Source organism: Aquila chrysaetos, chromosome 18 (assembly GCF_900496995.4).
Source record: "Aquila chrysaetos chrysaetos chromosome 18, bAquChr1.4, whole genome shotgun sequence".
In the NCBI taxonomy this organism is placed as follows: domain Eukaryota; kingdom Metazoa; phylum Chordata; class Aves; order Accipitriformes; family Accipitridae; genus Aquila; species Aquila chrysaetos.
Genome location: NC_044021.1, coordinates 1,861,248 through 1,888,453, shown reverse-complemented (window position 1 = coordinate 1,888,453; position 27,206 = coordinate 1,861,248). Strand labels below are relative to the sequence as shown.

Genomic DNA, 27,206 nt, shown 5'->3' with positions numbered 1-27,206 from the left:
GATTATATTTAGCCCAGGTTCAAGGGTTTTCATTTTTGTTTTTAATGAAAGAACCCTTAGAAATAGGTAAATTCAAACCTATGTGGCATAACATTTTAGGTAATTTAAAAGGGTAACCTTCTGAGAGTAGCTTTATTTATGAAAACATTGAAGGTGAACTCCTGTCTCCAATAAAGCACATGGGAGTTCTACATTGCTTTCACATCCTCTAGAGATTTTCTTTTCTATTTAAAAAATCTACCAGCAGTTTTTAGTAAGTGGCCTTTGTTCAACGATACCTCAGTCATAAAAGTTAAACCGAGTTCCACAGAGCAATGACAGGCAATATAGGAAGAATATGCAGCAAAATCCTTAGCAGGCAATATACTTTTTACGTCAATTGCTAAAGAACTACCCAGAACGGAAGGACTTGTATAAACAGAGTATGAGAATTGGAAAAGGTACTGAAATTAATGACAGAACCACTAATTTGGGAAAAACTGGAGCATCACGTTAGCTATGTCATCCTACCTGAAAGCTATCTCATCGTATCTGAAATAAGCACACAGCATTTGCCAGTAGGTATTATACCAATGTTAGTATCGGCGCAGTTAATGATTTCCAGAACTATAACACAGCAGGAAATATCACCTGTCCTTTCAAATGATGCTAGTTTGGGCACTTTAAATTGAAAAGCCTAAAAAAAAGGCAAATTAGGAGAACCACTTGGGACTCAGAGAAAACCCGGGCCACGTGCCGGCCGTGCGGACGCTGTTGGTCCGCTCCTGAGAGGATAACTCTGTGAGTAGGGTGGACGTGCTCTCCTGCCAGAGGTGGTTTCCTCTGGCAATGCACACACAGCCCATGCTCATCTAGTGGGATCTTCTGCAAGTAAAAGGTTGCTGATGATTTCCAAATTGATCTTTATTTCAAAATTAACAGCGAGTCTTACTTAGTGATCACGTATCACTTTTCTTTAGAAGAAGAGAAACGCATTTTAATGAAATGTAATTTAAAAGAAACCTGATGCACATTAGGCTCATCTGGCATGAAGCAACCAACACCCGTAAAGTCATACAAGAGTTACTACTTAGTCTCACCATCGTTCTCCTCTGTGAAAATGAAGTACTACCAACACATAGTGTTGCGATAAATCACCTGATTTTTGTTGGGTCTCCATTACACGGTAATCGTTACCAAAATGTATAACAGGGCTTTGGGGCTTTTTATCTTTCAGTCTGTATCTTCTTGAGTAGTAGAACAGATTTTGAATGCAATAGTACCTGCTGAAATTTCTGGATAGAACCAAATAGATACTTTGATTACTTCTACTCCTTTTTCAACCTTTGTTAGTATTTATTTTCGTAGTTTACATTATTCCCAAGCACACACAGAAGACCATGTGACTAAAATTAATGAGAAGACGAGTGGTTCCTGTGGCACATGCCAAAGTGAACCTATCTCAAAAGCCTTTTTGAAACGTCCCCTAAAACCCAGTGACAAGCCTGACTGAGTGAAAAACAAGCAAGTCCCACTTCTCCGAAAAGGGCACTACCCAACGAGGGGCTGAACATCCCCATCCCTGCCTTTCCACCTGGCAGCGAGCACTGACTCTGGTCCTCCAGGAGCCACAGCCCCCACCACCGCTTCCACCACCAGCGGGACCAAAGGACATGAATGGAACTCAAAAGTTAAGATCCTAATGATGCTGAAAGATGTAGCACTGGGGACCTGCTGCCCCTTGCAGCTGGCACCTGAATCCATCGCTCCTGCGGTGCTTCTTAGCAGACAGCTCTGAGCTCAGTGCCTGAGATGGGACCATTTATTCTTTCTTCCTCAGAGAACCTGCCTCGAGACCTAAAGCCTTCATAGAGGAGGTACCAGGCAATGACTTACTGGTATTTACAGAAAAAAAAGGAAAAATAACCTGCCTTTTCATGTCCCAGGATGTTTCTAGAGTTTTCTTATCCTGAATCTGGCTGCAGTTAAAAACCCAAGTCTTCTGCATGGGCGACTTCAGTCCCACCATAAGCAATAAGGAGAGCAATGTCACTTCCACTTTCTTCTTCCATTGCCTTTATTGCAGGATTTAAACCTGACTTTTCTAAAGATGATTGCTCTTCATGGACTTTTCTGAAGCTCCTTTCTCCCTCTTAAGTTCTTTTAGACCTACTCTTTTTTGCAGCTTCAGCATCAAAAATTGCAAAACTTTTGTCTGAAGTTGCCTACATATCTACAATGCCTACGCATTACTTCCAAATAACCTTTTTAAAATACCAAACTACAAGAATCCCAAATTTAGGTAAATCTTGAATTTCTGCCTCAATAAAATTTCAGGGAAAGGATCTTAGGAACCTTTAAGGGAGAATATTAGTGCCAATATTCCTTCTTGAGTAATTCCTCCACAAGAATATAAATTTGCATTTCGTAATGGGATGAAGGAATTAGCATGTCACATTGTGCACTGTGAAATAAACCTCAGTGATTCTCCTGGAAGAATGCAGTAAGGCATCCTGAGGTCACGTTTCTTACCTGTGTTACAGACACATTCTGTTAAAGACACCATTATAGATCTGTCATAAATATTGATGACAGATGGACCAGACAACCAGTTTTGTTAGACTATCATTAGATTTTTAAATGCAGCTACATTTTATTACATCTGGAGTCAACCTGTGCTCAGCTGGGTAATCAGGGTCATTGCTGCATCTCTGAGGAGCTCTGCAAGTCCAAACACTTGATTTAAGATACTAACATGAAACACTGCTTAAACTAGAACAAAAGATTGCTATGACCTTTACTTCTGGGCTACTGTCAGGCTAAAAGCATCCCTTCTGTTCTGTACACTTTGCATTAAGCAATTTGTCAAAATTCTTCAAGGAAAGTGCTCTTCATTTGGTTTCTCTAAAAGCTGTGTCACTTGAAACTGGATTAAACTTGTACAACTTTCTGATATGGATGAGGTCTTCAAATCTGTATCTATCAATTTCCGTAAGAGTTACATCTGTTAACTAATGCTGCTTTTGACCCTAACTACAAATTATACCTTACTACCTGCCAACTGCACAGAGGATGCAGCAGGTCTGGTCACGCATTTCCAGGGGTCTGCTACAGACCTGCATGTCCATTCTTTATGTCTAAGCACCCCATGGTCCTTATTAATTTTTCTCTTTATTCCATAGCAATCACGTTCCGTGCATATACTTCTTCAGTTAAGCCATTTTAAAGGATATGTTCTTGTGCCAGATTTACAAAGGCATTACTCACCTAACACTTCAGATGAACACAGACAAGGGCAGGCAGACAGCTAACCTGCCCACGCTCTTCTGACAACGCCTCCGAGCTCCTATCTGTATCAATCTGGTCCGCACTCTGGTTAACTCACTGAATTCCTTCTTAGCCAACAGACTTCATATTTTCCATGCTCTATCTACTGCTTTCTGGTGGCTTCCCTCGAGTTGTAATTACAGTATTTGAAGGATTCCCAATTTGTTTTGAGCACCTTCTGTATTTTGACATCTACTATTCCTTGCCTTGCCTTGCTCACTTACTTCCTTTTTAAACACATACGTACTTTCAGGGACTTTTTTTAGTGCGTTTCGGTATTTCTGTACTTTTTTGAAGGATTTAAATTAGATTACTTTTACTGTTAGGGTCTTTTAAAAATTATTTCCACCCTAAAAAATTCCCTTTCATGCTTTAGTGTCACAATGTTAAGTTTCAATACAATCCCTCCGTGAGAATTCCTTGTCTGACAGAATATGAGGGAACTGAAACTGCCTATGAAAATATGAAAAAAGTTCCCAGCACTGTAGCAGATGACATTCTTCAAATCCTTTTTCTGACATGGGATGACTTAAGCTGTGTGCCATGACAACTGAAAAGCAATATGTGACAGGGAGATCTTTATCCCTCACCACAAAATGCTGCACTCCTCCTTCTTTATTTTTATAAGTTAGCATTGTGAAGATAACAAAAATAATAAAAACAGGTTAATGGAGTGTTACACAAGCTCTGGTGCTTTTTGTGATATGTGACTTTCTAGAAAAGCATTATCCAGCACAGCGTTCCCTCACCCAGGAAGTGGGAACTGAACCACTGGCTCCCTGTCCTTCTCAGCCCATCACAATTTTAGGAGCCCAGCCCTAAAACTCTCCTGCTGAGGAGGGGAGAGCAGGGAAACCACCTTCCGAATTCATGCACTACCCTGCGGTGTGAACTGCCCCCCCCCGGAAACTTCCCTCCTGCTCTTGCTTCTCTGGGCTTACTTCCACTGCTGACAGAACCCTACGTTCTCACAAGCGTTTCAAGTAGGTTTCTAGCCAGGACACCTCTACTTTATTTTTGTTTATTCAGTAGCAGCAACTTCCAGGCTTTTGATGCATCATTCTCCCTCCCCCGATAATTCTTCATTTGTTTTTTCTACTAAGCATCACAAGAGGGAAAATCAAAAGAAATTTAGATCAAGAAGAGCAATAATAGCCTTCCAAACTCTGTTTTCTTCCTTCAGCAGAAGAAGGAGAGGAGAAAAAACCAAACAAATCCAGGCCCGCTTGGTGACAGAGCTGCAGAACTACCTGCCTCAGAGGAAAACTTACTCCAGAGCAGTACTGATCATCAGCATCCTGTATAAAGCATTAACAGGAAAAGTTAACTGTGCTCATATATGGATTTAGGAATATTTTCAGAAAGGAGAAGAAAGAGCTTACAAGCTGAGCCACACAGGTTATTTTGTCTCCACACCTTTTAAAGCAGCAAAACGAAGATCACAGATGTACGATCTCCACTATATAATGGTATACTTGCAACAATAAACTGTTTAACTGCAGATTGGTTCCTAGCTACCAATGGAACCGGATGAAAGAATCATTGAACAATGACATAAAAAATGAAAAGCTGCAAAAGACTCAATAGAGTATTTTCGCACATATATCAACTCTAAAATACAGAGTTACAGAATACCTACTAATACAGACTATACCACGTGGATGGTTAACACAAAACCTCTCTATGGATGAGCTGAAGTGATTATTTTCAATCTGGCATGAGAATGTGCTTTGCCGTCTTCTCTCTCCCTCCCATCCCTTATTGCCTCCTCTATTGTCATGGCAAATTTCTAAATTTGCTTTCATTCTGCGATTAGGTAACACCAGATTTTGAAACTCTGTCTTTCTGAGTATATATAATACTGGTCTCCAGGCAAGATCTAATATGAAGAGGTGTTAAAACTTATGAGATGCAAATATCTGAAATTCTGGAAATGTGGCTAGTAAGGAGGCAAAACCAGTCCCCCCAGCACGTGGATAAAAGCAGCGACGTTTTCCGGATCACACTCTGGTCTCAGCCAGATCAGAAGATTCCACCGGAGCCATGATTTTATTTTCTCATATATATTTGCAAATCCCTCTTCATTGCCAACGTGAGGCAGGTAAATCCATCAACGTTAATGAATTAGATGCTGCCCTGCATGATCTACAATTAGTATATTACATGCTGTCATAGTTGTTTTCCAAATATTTCAGTATTAGATTTGGCAAGGAGAGGAAACGAGCAGTACCAAGCCAGCCTTTTGGGACTCCACATGCAGACAGCGGTGCAACCAAAGATGCGGGGATCAACCCTTTGGGGATCCTATGCAGACAATGATATATAAACTGTTGTTGTCTCGACAGTAATGAAAACGAGACAGGGAAGGTACCGGTCTTCAAGCTACACATGGTGAGTAATAAAGCGGATGTTGTGGAGTCTGTTTTACTGCAGGAAGGTGAATTTAATGAAAACCCGTGCCTGGCGGGGAGGTTCTACAGCTCACAAACAGACCATGGGAAAAATACACTTCTGCAGAAACTCCACAAAAAGCCACTACCCAGCCTTGGCAAGTTGACTCGAAAGAGATAACTGATGAATTTCGATAAAAAGAATGGAGGAAAATAAGTAAGGTCACCTATGGATCTTAGCATTTTTGGAAATAATTCCTTCTGAATCTCAAATTTATACATTTACACTTTAGGGACAAGGTAAAAATCTGAAAACAAAGCAATGGTAAAACTCCAGTTGTTTGTGCCCAAATTCATTTAAAGAATTTAACCATTAGGAAGTTTCTTCTTCATGTTATGTTTTGCGAGTTGAGTTTAATTACTTTCAGAATCAAAATACAGTATTGTCTTACTATCATAACCTGTTACATGCTTCGTCTATTTTAAAGAAAACTAATTTTTAAATTATGAAAATGAAACCGTACTGTACATACTTAACAGAGGTTATCAGATCAGGATTGTGAAAATAGTTAATATACTCAGTTGGACAGCCCTCCCTTCACCATCCCGATTCTCAAAAAGCAACTTATCCTTCCTTCCCTCTCCTGCCTCACAGAAAAGAAACAAAAACTTAGAGGAAACAAAAGTTCAGCTTATTTGTTTACAGCGTTAAAAAAACCCACAAAACCAAAAACCTTTCCAATAAATGCATGCAAGATAGCATTGCAAAAAAAACATTATCCCAGTGAAAGAAGATACTGAAAGCCAACAGTACAAGTTTTAGCCACTGAAAAATGTCATTAGCACAAGCGGTATATGTAATTCATTCAGTTACTTTTTGGCAGTAAAATTAAGTTTTGTTTATGGCTAATGTCCAATGACTTTATTTGACAGGCAAATTCAAGAGCTACAAAAATTCCACTGAAAGGGCGATAAAAGACCTGAGCAAAACTTCCCTTTTGTCAGGTGAAGTTCTCTGAAAAAGGTGGTTTTCCTTTGCAAAATAATGTGAATTTGTCTTGATGTCCCCTGTGGGGACATCGGGACTGCAGTCACACCTAAAGTTTCAGTTTCCCAGCAGAAAGTTTTCTCCATCCCATTCACACCTGTCTGGAAATGATAGATTGTCCTGTTCCGTACCACTGTGGTTAGGGCACTTCTGTGAGGGAGGCAGACAGAGAAACTGAACTCATGCCTCCCACATCATTCATGAGGCTTCCAGAAGTTGCTGAATCCCAGAATTTCTTTTACTTGGTTTTCATAAAAAATGCAGAAAACAGAATTTGATGTCAAAGTTTAATTTCAGGTCAAATGGAATATTTGCTTAAGCAGAGAAAATTTTTTTTTTTTTTTTTAACAATATGAACAAATAAGAGGAACTTTCAGTTTGGATTCAAGCTACAATTTTGTTTCTTTTCTGGGAAGCTTGAGAGATAAAGAGTAGTAACTTACTTTTGGGCAAGTGGGATGTTGCAGGGAGGACTGTCCAACAAGGTAAATTCACTCTTTTCATCACCCTGATCTGATCACCTCTGCAGAAGGAGCTGCTGGGGGATGAGGGCTGATGTCTACGCTGAATTTTTTTGTAGCCCTTGACTCAGCTCCCCAGGACCCCAGCCCTGAGACAGAGGATGCTGGCAGCTTTACAGCCAGCTGCGTGCCTTCTGCTGGGTGGTAAGGCCACCCTTTCAGAAAGGACAGCCATGGGGGGACTTGGTCTTTTATGCTACACGTACAGTGGGGCCAAACCTCCCCCACCCTTGCACGCTTGAGACACAGGGAATCGATGGACCTCGGCAGGGGCGAGTGTCCACGCAATGTCAGGGCTGGGTCTGGGCTCCAGCTCAGGCCTAGACCTCATATATAGGATCGATGTATCTGCAGGATCTTCAAAATCTCCTGTAATGTACGTTCGGATATCACATGTTACCGACTAAGAGGATAACTACATCGTATGTTGTCCTGGGCAGAAAAGTTGATTTAAAACATTTCTAGCCTATGCTACTCATTCCCACCCCCACGCCATAGGTCACTGCCCCCTCAGATGTGTTAATACAACTTTTTATACTTGTATCTTTTGCAGAAATTTACAGTGAATCAGATCACTAAAAACCTGTATTAAAAACAATCCTTTGAGGGGGGGAAGTAAAGATACTTCTAGGAAAAATCCTACAAGTACATACGTCCAAGACACAAGAAAAGCCCCTCTCCAAACAGCACCAAACCCAAATTATTGCATTATTTGCGACGTAAAGACCACTTATGTTGCCAGAACGTCACGTCATTTGCCCAATTAAAATAACCCCCAAAAAAATAAAAAGCTCTCTTTCCAAAAGCTCCTGTCACAGACTAGTCACAGAACATATTTTGGAGATTGTTCGTGCAGACTACAAGTAAAAGTTTCTTAGTTTTAATGTAAGTTGTAGTAATAGTAGTGAGAGGAGTTGCCCTTGCTAATCGTCAATATTGTTGCTAAAACATCCCAGTTAGTTACACATTCGGCAGGAAATCTTTCCCAAGTTGTCACCTGATTCAGTGAAGTACACTTCTGTCCCTGCGATTAACCAAAGAACAGGCAAAACCCGAGCCACAAACCTTCTACTGACACAAACCCCCCAAAGAGCTCACCAGCAACAAACCGAATACCAGCAGAACCCCGAAAAGTCCGGTTTTAGCACAGGAGCCCTGCTTGGCGTTCTAGGAACCGGGAGCAAACTTACATTTCTGGGGGGGGGGAGGGTGCTAAACAAAAAAAAAAAAAAGGCAAAAAGAGAAGGGAAACACAAACTTGGACGAGCTGTTCGAACTCTGAAGGCGAGAAGCGTGCAGCCCTGCCGGGCACGGACCGCCCCGCCACGAGGAGGGCCGAGCCCAGCAGCAGAACGGCCGCTCCCGGCGATGCCGCCCGCTCCCTCTCCCCAGTATCCTGCGGGAGAGCGAGACCCAGCTCAAACCCGACGGCGGGAAAACGGGAATTTCAGCCGCTCCCTCCTCCCTTACACCGGACCGGGGCCGGGGGGGGGGGCCGGCAGGGCGCGGGATGCTCACCCGGCGGTTGCGGTCGGTCTCCCGCACCTCCTCCTCCTCGGGGCCTTGGCGGATGAGCGCCTTGAGCACGACGGCGTTGTTGGTGCAGCAGGCTCGGAAGAGGCTGAGCGCCTCGGGGCTGTCGGGCTCCCCCCGCTCCAGGGACCAGCGGTCCTCCTCCTCCTCGTCCTCCAGCCCCCTCGGCGGGTAGAAGGAGTCGTCCGAGGCGATGCTGCAGGTGTCGGGCAGCTCGGAGAAGTCCTCGTACTCCTCGCAGTCCTCCTCCTCCTCCGGCCCCTCGGCGGCAGTCCCCGCCGCCCCCTCCTCGGGGCCGCTCTCCGCCTCAGCGCCCGGCATCTCCTTCTCCGCCGCCGGCGCGGGGCAGACCCGCTCCCCGGCCAGCTGCTCCCCGTCCCCCGACAGCAGCACCATGTCGGCCCCGGGGCCGGGAGCCGGCAGCTCCCCTCCGCCCCGAGGGCTGCCCGGCACCGCGGCTAGCCGCTCCGCCGGGCCTCCCTCCCTCGCCCGCCGGCCGCGGGGAGCCTCGGCTTCTTCCCCGTGCGAACAAACCGGGCGGCGGGCAAGGGATCCCTCAGCCCCCCCAGGCCCCCTCCAGCCCTCAGGCAAGGCTCAGGCTCCTCCCGCGGGTCGCCCTGCGGCAGCCCGGCGGCCGGCCGCCCCCGGGCCGGGGCATGCTGCCGCCGGGGTTCTCCCCCGGGGGCCGGTGGTGGGGGCTCGTTGACCACCGGCAGAGCGACGGCTGCGGTAAGCGGGGAGAGGCGGGCAGGGCAGGTCTGGGGAGAGCAGAGAGTTGCCCAACTCCTGTCCCGTAATCCGCTCAGCATCTCTTTGGAGGAGATCGGGGCTCGGGCTTAGCGCGCTGACATCAGGGGCGGGCGGGCGGGCGGCCGCCCCTCAGGCGCGGCGGGCGGGAAAACACCTGCGCTTCCCGAGGGGAGCTGCAGGCTCCTCAGGCGGGGACGCGCCGCGCCGCCGGGCCTCCTTCCCGCCTCAGGCGGCGGGCTTCGCCTGTCTCGGCGGCGGCAGCTCTGCCGGGCCGGGGATGGCCCACGGCGAGGCCGGCCGCGGGTGGGAGAGGGGCCGGGGGGGGTGTGTGGGGAACGAGGCGGGCGCCGGGCCTCCTCCGTCGCGGGTCGCCTGGTCCCGAAAGCCGCGGCCGCAGCGGTGTCGGGGAAAGTTTTCCCGAATATTGCTCGGCCGGTGCAGAATTCACCTTTCGAGACAAATACGCTGAGGGAGGTGATGGTGCAGCACTTCTGTGCTTCGGGGGAGAGCCTTAGAGCAAGCCAGTCATTTAAATCTGCGGTTTGCCAGCTGCAGAGGTGTCAGGCTCACGTGCTTTTTATGGGGGGCCTTTGGAGATGGGGTTGAGAGGAGTAACGCGCATGTAAATCGAGCTCCCGCTCCGTCACGGCGCTTCTGAAACCTTTTTCCCTTTCAAACGCCACGGATTAGCACCGTCCACGGGCAGGGAAACGGTGGGGGAAAGCCCTTCGGCCGACAAAACGGGCTCTCTGGTTTCTTCAACAGCGTTTGGAGCGAACCTCACATCTGTGATGTGCTTCGGCAGGCGAACGTCCAGGCTCCAGGTCCCCGTCTGTCGGACGGGAGAGAAACGAGCTGGTATTTCTGCATGAGGTAAGGCAGAGTACAATAGACCCTTTTTTACATTAAAAGGAGGTGCAAAGGGAAAGTAAAATGTAACTGTGAGTAAAGGGGCCCGAGGAGCAGGTGCTTACAGTCCTTCGAGAAAACGCCTTGTGAACCAGACGTCACCTGTGATAGAAAGCCCAGTGGCTTCTTGCTGATCTCTAACTGGTGGGGTTAGCCCAGCGCCCAGCAGAAGGATATCTGAAATCAGAATTAGTAATAAATAGCTCCCTGATTGGCTGCTTCTGCAAAGAAGCTAAACTGGGAAGAAAGGGGATTAAACTACTCTCTCACCTGCAGGCACCTCTGAGATCATAGCTGACGTATATTACCAGCCACATTCACGCTGATGCTGCCGGCCTCGACTTCTTGCCTTTTGTAAAGAGAGGCCCTTACTCCGACACTGCTGTATGTGTCTGTTCCCAAATCGAATGCTTCAGAGCTGGCTTTAATCGCAGCATGAGAGCTCCAAAAGATTAACTTTTTACTCTTATTGCCTATCAATTTCTTAAATATTTGCATTCACAAAGCCTAAGGGCTCATTCAGTTAACTTTTTGTTCCTACTCAGTTAGTGCGGCCAATGATCTGCTCAACAGATGCTATTTCTTAGGGTAGCACTTGTATTTTGGAAGAACTTCATTTTTCCTTGAGACCCTGCAGCTGGCAGGGAGCATTTGCGTTGTTCTCAGCCTGAACTCATTGTAATAGCTCAGGAAGCCTTTTGGCTTGTAGTAACTTTGTATAGCAGAAACATAAAAAAACCTAATTCTAACTAGAGGGGAGCAAAAATTGGGGGGTGGGGGAGGATGAGGATTCAGCTCGCCTGTAAGAACCGATTCATCAGGTATACTTGTTTTGCTTCTGTCTTATAAAATAATTCGAGAAGAATAAAGATTTACTTTATTTACTGGATTGTTTTTTTAAAAAAAAAATTAGATATGCTAACAAAGATGCAGGCAGAGTAACTTTGAATACCAAAAAAAACCCTGAAAACCCCTAATTCTAATTAGAAGGAAACAACAGTTATTTCAATATAGGAAAAAAACGTTTGATTATGAAAATTCATCCTGTTTTTTCCTGTGTTCAGTGTTTACCTTACCAGCTTATTAATTGGGGAGAAATGAATCAGTTTGCTCCCCCAGCTGTAGTGATTCTTCAGCGACCTCAGAGATGGAAACTGTTTCCTTTCGCCTGAGCCTGACACTTTCATCCTTTCTCTGAAAGAATAGTGCTATATTGCTTGAGCTTTCAAAGCAAGGTGTCAGGCTAGTACAGAGCAGACACTGTGTTTCCCATTGAATTTTTCACTTTTACAACTGCCGTTGAGACTGTAGTTCAAATTATTTGATCTCCGTGCAGCTTGACAATAAGCTACCACAGAAAGGTGCAGCTAATTGGACGTAAACCGTGACGTGGTTCCCTAAGATGGTGCTGCAGCCATTTATCTGTTCAGCATAGAGGCTCCCACCAAGGCTAGTCTGCTTGGGCATGGTTATGGATTTAAAACAGATTATGCCTGGTTTCTCAGTTCTTTCAGCGACAGTTTGTATGTGGCAAACAGGGTTTCTTGTCATTTGTGCTTCAGTGTGCAAATCAAATTAAAACGATGCGAAGAAAGGCCATAGAATATGTCTGCAAATGCTTTCAAATTATCAAAAAAAGCTGTTTTTGTGGCATTTGTAAGAGGACAGCCTCAAACCTTTCATCTGGAAAAGATACCAGTTAACATCACTGAAGTTAAATGCTGGTATTTATAAACTTTGTAATAAAAGCAAAGAAATAAACATTATCATCTTAAAGCAAATAGCCCAGAATTATTAGTCATTATCATCAGCAGTATCTCGTCAAAATTTATTGCTGGGAATTAACAAGGCAGGAAATTAAAATATCCAGAGGAGATCCCACCTGTCCCTACGCAGACAAAGCTTTGCTTGAAGAAATCAATTTTTGGAATGACTATAGCATCGGGTGCCCCCAGTTCGCCTCATTAAGGTTTGTAAGCCATTCCATTTATAAACGGTTCTGAGACTGAGATTTAATGAGATTCATGTGCAATAGTAAAATTACTATGAAGATTCAGTGAGCGTTAGGTGTCCTTCTCACATTCAATAATTTAACCTGAGGAAAAAATTCACAACACACTGAAAGTTATTGCCAGTATTCTTAAAAATGAAATCTAGTCAGAACAAAAGCATTGGTTTCCTTAATAAAATAAAATATAAAAAAAAACCACTTAGTTTTGGTTGCTTACATTGTTTAGGTATCTGAAATTTCTGATCAACAAGAAGTCTGTTTATGTTTTATTTTTACCCATCTGACATCTATGCACTCACTTTTGAAATTCTGAGGGTATTTCTCTCTTCCTTAGTTTATCTGCCTGTAAAAACCTACCAGACAAGAATCTGAGGCTTAGGTAGCGTTTGTCAGTAAGGCATTAAGGCTGTTTATGCACCTTCCCAGTGTATTCTCACAAATCGGCAACTTAAGCAGTTTCAGTGATTCAAGGGTTTTATAAATTCTCGCTTGCGCCTCAGATAGATAGGTTTTTCTGCAGCCATTTGGCTCCTCGCCCATTGATTTGTAGGTTTATGCTGGGAGGACATGAAAGGATGGAGCAGCGTATCGTCACCTGGCAGCACCAGCAGTTGTAGCAACACCATGCTATTAAACATAAGAGCCGTCTCACTCCCTTCCTTTCCTTCTCTGTTGAACAGCTTGTAAAAGCTCTTCTTTTTTTTTTTGAGACACACAGAAGATGTCTCTGTGGATGCTGGGACCTCTCTTTCACAGCACTTCCACCAGAGCTACCAAAGGAAGGATTCAGAGCACAAGGAAACCTCCCTCGAGCAATCTGCCCATCTTCACTGACGGGAGAGAAGCTGAAATCCCCAAAAGGCCAATGTGGGGAGTGGGTTTGGTGACGTGACCCAACCCAGCATCACCCCAACACTAACCTGGTCCATGCCAAGGGTCCCAACAGGTGGTCCGTGGAGGAAACATGGGCACTGAGGGAAACAAGGCGCTAAAAGGGATGGGGTATTGCTTTTTACTGACAGCATCTTTTGGATTTTTCTGGACAGACTGATAGCAATTTGCACTTTCAGCATTACTGCCTCCACACCTGGCATTGGTCCTCAAAAGAGACTGGTTGCAGCTTCAAAAACTGGCTGCTTGAAGTAGGTCTCAATACAATATTTAGGCACAGATGTAAGCAAACTGGTTTCTGGAGTTGCCAAGATCTTGGCAGGGCTGGCAGACTAACAAATCCAACCCCTTGTTTATTATGCCAAATAATGTACTTTTGATTTGGATGCTTTGCTAGGGCTGTAGCAGGGCTGTAAACAGGCTAGCTGCTGTGAGGCATAAAAGTGCAAGTAACCTAGCCAAAAGACATCAGGTGATGTACTGTATTTGTGCTTTACTGTTGGCAAGGTATGCGTGAAGACGACATTCCAGGTAAAGATTAAGAATTAAGTTGAAGAGATCACTGAGGAAACGTTTCCCGTCAATTAGAAAGAGCCAAAGACAGACAGCATTTGTTTTTGTATTTACCCAATTTGGGGGCGGGGGGAAGCATTTACAAACGAACAGATTCAGCAGAACTGGCTAAGACCACCCCACTTACAAAGTCCTTTGGAACGAGCAGGGTTGGAGCCTCCATTTTCCTAAGCTCTGGCCAAGATTTGATGTGAAATCCTGCTTGATCTGAGAAGTAACATCTGTTAAGGAGCTACGGGTGGAAGTTGCAATATGTTTCCTGGAAACCAAAGGCTTGAGCTGAATGATGAGAGTGGAGCCAGAGAATAAGAAATATTAGCAATCGTCTTGCTAAATGTTAGTGTTTTCTCAGTTGCTGGTATTTTCCAGCTGGTGCTCAGTCAGATTAAATGTTGTTTAAAGTATCTGTAATACCAGCCCGTTGGTGTCTCTGTGCAGTTCATACAATGAAGGGATGTTAAGTGTAAAAAGTTGATACTAGTTCATTTAATTTCATTTACTAGCTATGACTGAAAATATTTGGTGTTCTGCTTTTAATATGAACCTGTATTTTGTTTCTACTTGAAATCTAAAGCATGGCCTATTCTAGGAAAAGATTATTTCCTCAAGGCGTGGTATTGGGTCTAGCTGATCTCCGTTTAGCTTGTAGCTGAACCTTGCAAGCCCTGCCAGTGCTGAGCTCCCAGAGGATGGCAGCGGTTAGCAGCGGGCAGATTTCTCAAGGTAAATTGTGCTAGTTCTGAGCAGGTAGGGCAGTTCCCTGACGGCCAGGAGCACCTGGAAGGTGTGCACCTACCACCTCTGCACTGGTTGGCAGGGCTCAGCTTCACAGGAGGAAGTTTGGAAGCCACTTAATGAACTCTTTTTTGATTATTTCCTCAGGACTGTAAAGAACGACTGTTGTAGCATTGGTAAAGCACATCAAATATGCTCATGTTGTGCTTTTATATGTTGTTTTGATATTTTTGAAGGTGGTGGGTAGAAGGCTGACAGTGGAGGAGCAAATGCAAGTGAAGGGGGGAGAGAGGGATAGAGCTCGACCTCCCACAGAGCTGCTCTTTTCAAATATATGCTACTGTAGACTCTGTTGACAGTGAAGATCCTTGAGGCTTCTCAAGAATTCTCCAGCGTGGAACTTCTGTTTTCATATTTCTCTTCATTTCTCACTTAGCGAATTTGTCAGGAGACAACTACAAAAATTTATGGTTATTGTTCAGATGTTGCTTTATTAAAATACTGAGGGAAAACAGAAGTTTGCATAAAATCTTTGTCCAGGGCTCTGCTATCTCTGAAGAGTGGATTACAGAAATCTCCGCTTCAAAATACTTCTTTTTTCTTTTTACTTTGCATATTATTTCTTAAAATGCTACACAAGCACATAACAATGTGGAAACAGTCATTGTTTGAAATGTCAATGGCTCTCTTTTTCATTAGGCGAAGGCTAACAAAGATTGAGAGTAGGAGAGCAAAGTATTCCTCAAATGGAAAGTTTAGTTTTCTTTTCCTGTATTTTGATATCTTTTACCAAAAGAACACAATACTAAAAATTAATACATGTATAAAAATGAATAGGGAAAAAAATGCCATATATATTCCATTACTAGATTATGATTATTGGATGATCACGGTTTTTTGTCTGGATTAGTGTGCATGAGAATTTATTTGTGAACTGTTATTTCATTTTTGAACTCTAGTGTAGCAGAGGACTCCCCACATACATGTGTGAAAAATCTGTCACTCAGTTGGATATCTAAAATAAATAGTTAATGTTATCTTTGTACCAAAATCTTTTGTTCCTCCCTAAAGGAATTTCTTTCCACATACAGGGCATAAACCATGCATTTGCTTCACATTTTCCTAAAATTATTCCTCTTCCTTTATTGGCGAATTATGCAACCAAAAATAAGTTGGTTTGATACTGGTATGAATAAGCCTGCTGATGCTATTCCATATGGAGAAAGCACGTAGCACATCTACCCTTGCACTTCTGAAGCTTAAGATCAGTTCGCTCCGCTTCTACAGATTTCCTGCACAACTGTGGGAGATTCAAGCCTTTCCATCCCTGAAGTTTTGCTCCTGAATGACAACAATGGTACATCTCTCTACTCCTGGGATGTTTGGGACCTAAGGACATTACAGTTTTATAGAGGCTCAGGTGGCGTTTGTCTTCAAGCCGTGGAAGTACCACAGATACGTGTCCCTCTATCCTTACTGTTGCCCCGCATCAGTAAACTGTAAAGAAGTCAGTGCTGAATTCATCCTAATTCTAATTTTTCTGGCAAACCCCAGAGAAAGCCGTAATATGTGACCCAGTTTCTATTTCTGAAATATTATGTTTTTAATCCTCTTTCTATTTCAGTTTTGTCTAATTCAAACTGGGGGTTGGACACGGCTATCTAATGCAATCCAGTACCGGAGAAACATTGATACAAAAGCAGAAATGGAAATAACTTCACCAAGTAGAGAAATTAAAGGGGAAATCTAGAAGTTTTGCTGCCATAATTTATTCGTATATAGCATCTCATTTTATTATCCGCCCTCCTGTGAGAGTTTCGGAGTGCTTTAGAATATAACTTGCATTGAGCGGCAAGTTTCAGCAAAGCCTCTCAGCTCATGTTGTAAAGGTGAATACCATGCTCATTTTATAGGTGCTGAAATTGAATTACAGACTATTCAAATGCAGCAGAGCACTGTATAATATAACGTCAAACATACAGATGTCTCATTTTGGCACTACTCAAATGCTATAAATGACTCATGGTTTAAAAGGCTTGTCCAAATCTGTATAGCCGGGCAGATGGGGAATAGGGTATGGCTCCTCACTGAGACCGCTGGAGAAATACATGTGTAGCTCCATACAGGGCTACAAGTGGTCATCGTGGAACTATTTCTCTTTCCAGAACATAATGAATGCTGGCCAGCAAATACTATAAATGGCACGTTGTGACAAACACAGTTATTATATTCAGTATATTGGATTTTTCTCTGACTCTTTCTTCTACATTCTTAAATATAAACCAGGACACTGAGAAACAAAGTGGTCTCCAGCAAGGCCACGTGGATCCAAGACCAGTTTGTTGCTTCAGCACAGGATTTCAGAGTTTGCATTTGTTTCTTCCTACAGCATCAAAATAATAAGACCCTATATTTGGAAATGTGATTCCTTGTATATGCAATGGATTGTGCTCAGAGGATTTCTTGTTCTTCCTCTCCCACCTCTTCCTGAGAAAACTGTTTTTTCTGATGTTAACTGGCATTTCACCAGAGTATGCAATCATACGATTAACTAGAGGCTTGTATTGTAAGACAAATATGCTTAAATATTCTGGAAAGGCTTTGTGCGTGTATTTAAGCGATTCAGACAATTAGTGCCCTGATAGAGATGTGTGCGGTTTGAAAACATTTTAGAAACTTACAGAGCAACTGGGGGGGGCTATTATTATTTTCATACTGTGCACATATCTATTAGGCTTCCTTGTCTCTAATAGGATCATACTCATTTTCATCTTTGCAGAAATGCAATGCTCTTCAAGGAGATTATTTATTTAATGTTTTCCTGAAATCATTTAAATTGCCATACTGCCAGCTTAAAAATAAATAGATGCTCATCTCACCCAATGGTTCCCTTGTTTCTTGGTGTTTTCATAACGCAATATTCACAAATCACAAACATCATGGGACTTATCCCAGGAGATGCTCAAGTGAAAGCAGATTACCTGTAAAACATACCTCTTTAGAAACCATACCTCCCATGTGATCATTATTTAAGCAATTTTAAATATCTTACTCACTCTCTTGCATCTCTTTTTATCAGTATTCTTCTTCTTATCAACATACATTTCCATTAATTTGCTACAGAAGAAGTTAGAGGGGTAAGTCAGTAGATAACACTGACTACACTTTTGTGGTAAATTCTACGCAGTTCCATTGGTTTCACTTCTGTTACTATCCATACTCCTCCGTATGGATATAGTGTATTAAAATGAAGAGTTGTCACTGGTCAAAGCATATTATGCCATAGAGGGCATGTGGGGGGGGGTCTTTCTGACCCTCTATATGGAGCTAGTTAACAAGTAATACCAAATGGAGAGTCCAGTATCTCCTTCCTGCACTGTTCTCGTTGCCTGGATTTTCTTTACAACTCCAAATAAAGTCTGTTACTGATTCAGTAAAGGAAATAGATGCTTCCGCATGGTTGTATTTTCTCTGGAAACATTCTATGAGTCTAGCGTGATTTCCTTTTGATTGCTGCTTGCATGTCCAGCAACATGAAAGTCTTTAACTTCCTCTGTAAGAAAGCAGCGTCGAGGGATGGCGTTTCCATAGTCAAACTGCTTCAGAAGCAGCAATTAATAATCAGAAGACACTGAGATAGGTAAATATTGTTATCTCTGCTTTTCAATTGCTGAAACTGAAATAAAGAGGTCAAGGTCAACGTCTTCCAATTTAAAAGCCGTGGTTGGACTTCAACAGCTAGTGACATGAATTGCAAACTTTTGAAACCTACAAAATCAACAGGACCACACATTCTCAGGAATCCTGGAAATGTGAAGACTTATTTATATGCCAGAAGTGTTGTAACCAAGTGAAATGTTCTTGCTTTAATGATTAGGGCAATGTTAGGTCACAGTCAAAGATATCCTGCATCTCTTTAGGTTTTGGAGTTTTGTCTTACGTTCAGCAGTAGGTATCTGCATTTACATTACACCCCTCTGTTTATTTGCACTTGTGTAGTACCAAGATTTTAGGAGGAAATTTTCCTTAAATATCTTGGTTGCTCTTAAGTTGTATCTCGGTTTCTTCCATTTCCTTCACTACGGTCTGTCTCACATTGATGAAGGAACTTGCACGCAAAAGGAAAAAAAAATTATCTGCTTTGTGGGTAGTTGTGGAAGAGATGAAAACATGCGCTTTCCTGATGGAGAAGAGGGAAGAAAGAGCACCTTGCTTTTCCAGAGGACAGTAGTAGGGCAAGGACAGGGCCAGACAATGCAGCTCTCTTGAAGAGGGTTTGCTCTCGATTCTTTCCCGCATCCACGCAGTCCTGTTTGAAAGGGAGTCCAGAGTATGGCGGCGAGTGGTGATACAGACCAGGAGCAGCATGACTGGTGTGTTCTCTTTGCTAACGGGCAATTTGTTAATGAAGTGCTGACCACATGGCCCTCCAAATGCATCGCATGAATCCATGGATTTTGTAGGCCTCTTAAAAGTTGGGGGTTTTCACTGTAAAACTTGAATGTTTTGGACTGATTGGCCCTTTTAGTCTTCGCCCCCACATCAAGGCATGTGGCCAAAGCAGAGGTTTTTCCATTTTCAGCAGACGTGATACAGAAAATATCGTTATGCTGCCTAATTTAGTAATCAGTGTGGAAGAAGATGGGCGCTTCCTTTATCTTATCTCTGCATTCACGTGATCTGACTCCCACTCCTGCTGCCTATTTCTCTTCCCCTGGCCGAGCAGTGAGAGCCAAGTTGGGTATCTCCTTTCTGGTTATTGCCTGGAGGTGGCATGTCCTGCCAGGAGCCACTGAGCATCCTGACCGTGTTCTGCCCCACACGTGGCCAGTCAATAAGGGGGAACACAAGCTGGGAGCCGCTGCTGAGACAGATAGATGATAACTCTCTCATTGGAAGCCTGGAGACGGTATTTTGGCAGTCCGGGAAAAGTACATGCATTGCCTTAATTGTGAATGCATTTTGTTATATTACTCTTAAAAGTGTCATTACACCGGTTAGCATATTAGCAGTACAAGCACCATAATGAAGCGTAATTGGTACAAGGGCTCAGTGTGAACTAATTGATCTGGGAAAAAATGCCGTTTCAGAATGCAAACAGGAAAAACAAACCTTGACTTTTTTTAGAAATTTTATTTACAAAATAGTAAGAGAGAACTGAGAACTTGCTAGCAAGCTGATTTAATTTTGTTGTTGGTTGGTTTATAAAAATGGCATCTTGCTTATCACCTAGCAATGAGATTTACCAGCAGGGACTTGTATATTGAGCTGCGCTTGATTGCAAACTCTACTGAAAATGTTGTTTTGGGAATAATAGGATACAACATATTTAAAAAAGAAAGACTTGTTAATTTTTGTGGTAAAGGTAAATATCTTCAAATAAGGTTACTGAGATAGGGCAACCCATTCTAGCCATAACAAAACTGTCGGCACTGCTGCAAGAGTTTGCATTGTGCTGTGCTGTACGGCGTGCTCTAAAGTTAAACCACAAGAGAGAAGTTTTTGCCAACCAAAACCTGTGACGTGGCCTTCAGCTTAAAGACCCTTCTGCTGCACCTCTCTTTTGTTCTTAGCTAGATTAAAAATACCTTTTTCAATACTGAAAAAAAGTAGGGATCTAACATTTAGTTTTACAAATTTGCCTTTTGCTTACCCATATTAAACCTAACTCTGGAACTGGGCTACCTATAAAGCTTTCCTTGTGTTAGAACCAAAAGCATCCCCTGCGTTTCTGTAAAAAAAATTGGGTTTTTTAGAATGATAGTTGTGAAAGATAATGAAATGCCTTTTAAATAGCTAAGAAATATTGTCATTTAAATGAGGACTTGCTTCAGCAATCTTGGTGAGATTCAATTGTTTTTACGCGTGTGAAGCACCACTGTCTTTCTGAGGAGACGATCCTTTGCTGATGCCGTTGGGACAACTTCTGTAGCAAGACGCAACAGTGTAAAATGGGCAGAGTCTTGGGTAATGGGTATACCTTGGATCGTACGTGTGTTTTCAGCAGGTGTCACTGGGTTTATACCACAGAAAGTATTCCTAAGAATCTGCGCGGCGCAGTCAGAAGGCTCCCGACACTCGCCGAGTGAGCAGAGCGAGCTTTCCAGGTGATTTCGCAGCCAGGAGAGCGAGGAGGGAGGCCAGTGCCGTCCCTCCGGGGATGGGGAGGAGGGCTGGGGCTCAGCCTGGTGAGGGGGACTGAGAGGAGACAGACACGTCGTGCACCCAGGGCGAGAGCCACGTCGCCTGGCTGGCCCCTCAGCAGGTTAGTTACAGCCTCCTTCTCTCCGGAGGGACAGCAGTAGCTGTTTACCGGGATTCAGGGTTCCTTCTAGTGGCATCCTCCATGCTCTTCACCCCAGTTGGGCTTGCCTAGTAAATCCCTTAGCAGGTAAGGCAGGTGCATTAGTAACACTTTAAAACACTTCAGAGTTGTGAGAGACACAGAGCTGAGGGCTGTGAGAGCCAACTTCCATTCACACATAATTTCCCCATTTCAATGTTTCGGAGTGAGTCATTTTGGGTTGCGTGTGCCAAGCACGCCGGCACCGGTGCTGCGATGGGTAGTGTTTCTCTTTCCGCCTGGTGCTGTGTCGGCTCAGCACGGATGGTGCAAAGCCCCCGTCAACGAAACACCCGGCTTGGTGCAACGGGTGGGTTTGCTTCCTCCGGGGTGGAGGAAGAGTGGGTGGGATGGGCTGAGTAAGGAGACCTCCCCAGCCCGGTACCACAGCTCAAACCCACACCAGGCAGGGGCTACTCAGCAGGGTACACCTGCCCTGTCAGCAGGGATTTGAGAGAAAATGAATTTTAACCATTCGTTAAGTCAATAGATACGTGCTTTCTAAATTACAGCATTTGAGCTAACGTGGAGCAGGGGCACATTTCTCTGGTGGTGCTCCTCTGGTCCGGTCGGGAAGCAAGGCGTGGTGCCGGCAAAGGTTCCTCATTCCTCTGGAGAGGATGAGGAGGACTGCCTTCTGCGTGTCCATACCATTAACGTGCCCAAGGCTGGGGACTCCGAAATAGGGATTACTGCCCAGGTCCATGTGGCCAGGGAGGCTGCTGACACAACTGGAGGGTTACAGCGGAGGTTTTAGCAAAGGCTGATGTTGAAAGACACATTAATGGGCTTTGAAAAGCTTTGAGATCCACTGGGAGTAACTTTTAAGAATGAGATATGTACCAGTGGGAAAAATCCCTGTGAATAGTAGGAATAGGCCATGGTCCTATGTAACCAGCTGTCTCGGTTTCCAATGGGGGCTCGTGATACTTCTATTTTTTGCTGAAAGTCACAGCTCCTGAAATCACCTGCTTATCTGGAAATCACATTTCTAAACTAGAAAGGTGTGTAAAGGGAATAATAAGTCTGCTATTTTAAATACCTGATGATTTTGAAGATGATCTGGTGATTTCTGTTGCCAAGTACAGGATCTTCGAAAGCTTCACTGTGACGGTCCTTGAAATCTGTGAATCCACTGTGATACATTTCCTACAAAACGATGCACAGATTGGGAGTAGCCCCCAAATTTGTAGCCTGTCTGAGCTAATTCTGCTGCAATCTGGGATACAGATCCCACTTTGCCAGTGCTTGCTGAAGGTTACAGCGTGATAGTATCTCAGTGACTTCGTGTCCTGGTTTCGGCTGGGATAGAGTTAATTTTCTGCTTAGTGTCTGGTACAGTGTGTTTTGGAGTTAGCCTGAGAAGAATGTTGATAACACACTGATGTTTTCGTTGTTGCTAAGTAGCGTTTATCCTAAATTAAGGATTTTTCAGTTTCCCGTGCTCTGCCAGCAGCAGGTGCACAAGGAGCTGGGAGGGAGCACGGCCAGGAGAGCTGACCCGAACCAGCCAAAGGGATATTCCATACCACGGACCCTCATGTTCAGTATAGAACTGGGGGGAGTTGGCTGGGAGGGGCGGATCGCTGCTCCCGCATCGCTCGCGGGTGGTGAGCATTGCGTTGTGCATCACTTGTCTTTTCTTGGGGTTTGTTTCTCTCTCTTTTTTTTGTTGTATTCCTTTTCATTGCTATTATTATTATTATTATATTTTATTTTACTTTAGTTCTTAAACCATTCTTATGTCAACCCATGAGCTTTACTTCTTTTTTTCAATTCTCCCCATCCCACTGGGAGGAGGGAGTGAGCGGCTGCGTGGTGCTTGGTTGCTGGCTGGAGTTAAACCACAACACTTCACAAGTTAGTTATTAATTAGTAAAAATTCTGCATACTTTGAAATTTAGTGGTTAGGAATCAGTGGTTTGGAAGTACACCTGGCTGACAGTTCTGGTGAGGAACATATTTATGGGTTAGTAGTACAACAGGCACTGCCACACTGTATTGCCCCATTATTCTGCTATATAGGCAGAATAATCTTCAGAAATAATAGGCAGTCCAACATCTATAACCCAACAAGTTCTTGGCTACTCTTCTGCATCTACCCTTAATTTCAGTTCCTGTATTGCAAGCTTTTCATGTGTGGCCCAAGGACATAATAAAGTGATTTCATATGACGAGCCTTTCATTAGTGGGGAACAGGTTTCATTAGCTGTAGATCTGCGCAGGACTTGAAGAGAGAAGTTTCTGCAGTCTCAGATCAATATCAAGCCTTCCATAACAGAGATTTGGCCTCTTGGTTCCTGAGGTAATGAAGACAGCTTAACACTTGCCCATTATAAGGAACCCTGTTCTGTTACTTAAAAAATCATCAAGTTTTAAATGCTCAGGCAAAATTCCTTGGGTTTTAGGAAGGTTACTTTTATGACTTTGGGGGTTTTTTACCCTAATTTGGTTTGCTACTTTCAAGAAGGGAAAAAAAGAAAGGACAAGTCTGCTCTTCTGGCATATTAAAAAACTCTGGTGTCCTCTCTGAAAGTTGACTTTCCATAGATATTATGATGAATTCTTTTTCCCAGCAGTGTTGTCTTTCAGCCCTTTGAACCAAGCTGACTAGTGAGCACTAGCTGTGTGTTCCTGGTTTTCAGAGGGTCTTGATTCCTTCTTTTCAAAGCCCTTGATCCATTTTTTCAAAAATACTGAGCATTCACTGCTGCAACTGAAACGTACCTACGCTGCAGAGAGCGAGCATCCTGTGAAATTCTTAAGGGAAAGATGAAGGTAATTAGACACGTGTGTTAGGTATCTAGATATATTTAAATTGTTTGCCTTATATGCACTGACAAAATCCAGGTCCTAAGCACCTCCAGCAGTGTGCTCTAAGCTCATGACCCCTGTCTCTTTGTGCTTCATCTCCTTTGAAAAAGCTTTTTTTAGTGTGTGACAAAATTTGTTTCACAGTGAACCAGTCTCTTTAAAAAGTCGGACTTTACTTCACTTCTCCTATTATTACCTTTTTCTCCTTTTTTTACTGGGAAATATGAAAGTTGAGGAGAAATGGGAACTAAAATAGTTTCTGAACTACCTTAAAAAAATCCAAATTTCTGCCAGACTGCCTTCACTTTCAGCAAACTCCTATTTTTACCAGCCCCCCCCTTCAAAAGCATAGCTTGAAACGGTTTTAATCATGATTGCTCATGTGCCTGGCATTGCGTTGCGGTCCCTAATTAGGCAGTGACACGCTATTGTTTTTCCTACCTGTGCCTGTGCGGCACAGATGGAGCACCGTCGGAGCTCAGCTACTGCGGACAGGCTAAGTAGGTTCTTATCCTCTGTGCAAAGCAGCTTCTTCGAGAGGAGGCAACGTACGCACCACGCCTGCCAGTCCGTTACACAAGAATTTGTGAGACATCTGCGGATTACTGGCATGAGGATGCTCGGTTTACGTAACGGTACCCAGCTTCCAGGCAGCATTTCTCATCAGTAGGTATTAAAGTGCTCTACGGGAAAAAAAAGAGGTCAGTGTTAGAATCCTCAATTTACAGATTCTGTGGCTGGCTTTGAGGAAAGAGCATTTTCCCGTGGTCAGAGCAGTGGTAAAAGACAAGACAGCTTGTGCAAAGACTTAAAATGCTTGAGCAATGTGCCTGAGTGAACGAGGCTTACCTATTTCGTACTTAAGACCTGTGTCTGAATCTGAAACATGCCTGAATTACCTTTGTGTAACCTTCCAGTCATGAAATTAAATACTGCTGATCACCTGTCTGTCTCTGACGTCTTATATTTTGGGCTGCAGAAGTAGCAGTCCCTGTTACTCGGTTTGCTTAATGCTTTCCGTACTAAGACCTTCTCTTCAGTTGCATGCAGTTTGTGTGTGTCTGTGCATGTGCGCAGCAGTGCAGGCTGGGGTTTTCAAAGCTGTCTCAAGCTGATCTTTGAAAGCCTTTTAGAAAAAGTGCTTTTGCAAAAAACAAGTCAGCACAAACTGAAGTTTGGGGAAAATATTCTTAGGCATATCACGGGGGAGTTTCAGCCTCACCCTGTCGCTGGACGCAGGCTTTAAAGTTCAGTTGCCACTGCTATTTCAGTGTCTGCAAACCTTGTCTGCCCCATTCCCACAAGCCCTCTGCTTTAGTTCTGCCCCTGTAAAATGAAATAGTAGCACTTTCTTTCTGCATTTTTTCCTGTGGTGTGCCTTTTTGGCCTGTAAGCTCTTGAGACCAGAGTCTCTGTCTTAAAGATACTGCCTGGCTTGTCTGAACCCCTGTGTGATTCCAGAAACTTGCTGTAGCTTCACCACAAGAAATTTATATAACATTATTATAGGCTCTTTGATCAGCATTTCGCAACATAATGAAAGACAAATACGTTTAGGAAGAGGAGCCTATCTCGTAGGAATGATCATTCGTTTGACCTTAATCTGTCATTGGCAAAGCTTCCAGGCTGCACTGTATTAGCAGATGGATAATCGGCTCCAGCTGAAATTACTTGCACAGTTAAGTAGTTTATTTTCTCATTTTCCTACAGTGAGAGTCTCTAAGAACAGGGCTGGCGTATAAGCGCTCATGTACGTTCCTGCATAAACGTGTTGGGCTCATAATTTGGAGTGTTTGAGGGAGAAGCCGAGGTGTTACCATCTCTTCTCCAGTGCTTTCTGCAAGGAACAAAAGCTGGAGGCAGGTCACTGTTGCTTTCCTTTAGCGAGGGGAAGTCTGGCACAAAAGTGCAGCACCTCCTTTGGGACCCATTCCAAAGGACAGGGGGAGGGAGGTTTTTCACAGACTTCACTGGATTTCGGATCTTCTTCAGGGTTTTGTTCTTAGAATAGCTTGCAAAGCTTCTCTGTATTGAGCTTTTCAGTGATGTCTGTGTGCCATGTAGAGAGAAAGTAATTAAAAGAGAACGTTTACCATAGCAGTAAACAAAATTAGAAAATCACAAGATTCAGAGGAAATAGGATTCAGGTGATAAAACCAGAGAAAACAATAGAATGAACACTCATTTTGCATGCATACAATCTTATTGTCTACAACTTTTGTTAACAGGTTATGGAGAGCTCTTACAAAGATTTTCATAAAAGTGTAAGCAACATGAGATCCAAAGATTATCAATGCTGCTAATTACACAGCTTCTGATGGCTTTGACGTCTCTGGAAGGGAATTCCTCGCACCATGACTGGATCAGATTTGCACAGTTTTTGTCAAGATGACTACTCCCCTAAATGATTCAAATATTACTAGAGCAGAATTAAGTGATGTGCAATTCCTGTCGGTGTCCCGAAAATAGTCTCTCATTTGAATGCGAAGATGTAGAGGGTTACTGATTGTAAGTTAAAACAATGTAAGCAAATCATGCACAAACTAAGAGGTGCATCCAAGAGTTTTGTTAAGGAATAATGCATTTAGTTACTCTGGAATGACATAAAGAAATTTGCATCTGATGAATAATAATACAGATGCTCAGTAATGTAGTTACAGAAATGTTATGTTTTTGGTATGGTAGGAAATTGTCATTTGAAGCTGGCTTCTCTCCTTGGCATATAAACCTGACATAACTGTTACCAATGACATAGGGTAATTTTAATGAAACATAATTGAAAGGAATTGAAAGGCACGTTGGATTTGGAACTCCCATCTCAATTATATTAATTCTGCTTATATTAACCACAGACAAAAGAAACTCATTTAACTATGCTTTATTCCTAACAGAATCATGGGTAAATGACATTCAAAGAAAATTGAAAAGGAAAAGAAGAGCAGTTCCTCTGCTTAAAGTTGTAGAAGCTGAATAGAAAAGGGATTTTTTTGAAAATAAGGAAAAGCTGTAGCAACTAGTGAAATAGTCACAGATTTTGCAAGGATGTTCAGTCATTCCAGATTTTGTGATGTAAAGAAAAATGATTCAGGAACAGACAAGATGAACCCAAGACTGTCGAGACAAATATGGGCTGGTGGTGCTAGTCTTCCAAATTATTTTATGTATGAGTAGCTACGTTGTGTGCCTTCTTAATATTTAGATGCTATAAAGTTGTTTGGAGAAACCGTGCTCCTTGGAAAGGCTACTGTAAATGGAGTTTGCTTACTCTGTTGCTACTCCGCTGTACCCAGTTCTTCATGCACTGGACCTTAGTGTTGGCCTGAGATCCCTAGAAGAAGGGATTGCCCTTAGAGCTGTTTGACCATCCCCATTTCAGGTCTGG

The 27,206-nt window shown here is 43.4% G+C and overlaps 2 protein-coding genes across 3 annotated transcripts in view; one reads left to right on the top strand and one right to left on the bottom strand.

Moving 5' to 3' along the window:
- The window catches only part of ANKRD33B (ankyrin repeat domain 33B), a 42,679-nt gene extending 33,119 nt beyond the window's left edge, over positions 1-9,560 (bottom strand). The window contains exon 1 of the mRNA XM_030042143.1: positions 8,784-9,560. Within this exon, the coding sequence (XP_029898003.1) occupies positions 8,784-9,194 (411 nt within the window). The 5' untranslated portion in view covers positions 9,195-9,560. The remainder of the gene's footprint in view (positions 1-8,783) is intronic.
- The window catches only part of SNRNP48 (small nuclear ribonucleoprotein U11/U12 subunit 48), a 52,575-nt gene continuing 34,881 nt past the window's right edge, over positions 9,513-27,206 (top strand). Inside the window, exons 1-2 of one of the 2 annotated variants that reach the window (XM_030042144.2) lie at positions 9,513-9,527; positions 10,314-10,421. Coding sequence is in view for 1 of the 2 variants with exons in the window: in XM_030042145.1 (XP_029898005.1) it covers positions 10,417-10,421 (5 nt within the window). In the remaining variant the exon portion in view is untranslated. Of the gene's footprint in view, positions 9,528-9,648; positions 9,916-10,313; positions 10,422-27,206 lie in introns of those variants that run through there. The other variant, XM_030042145.1, reaches the window with a different exon arrangement.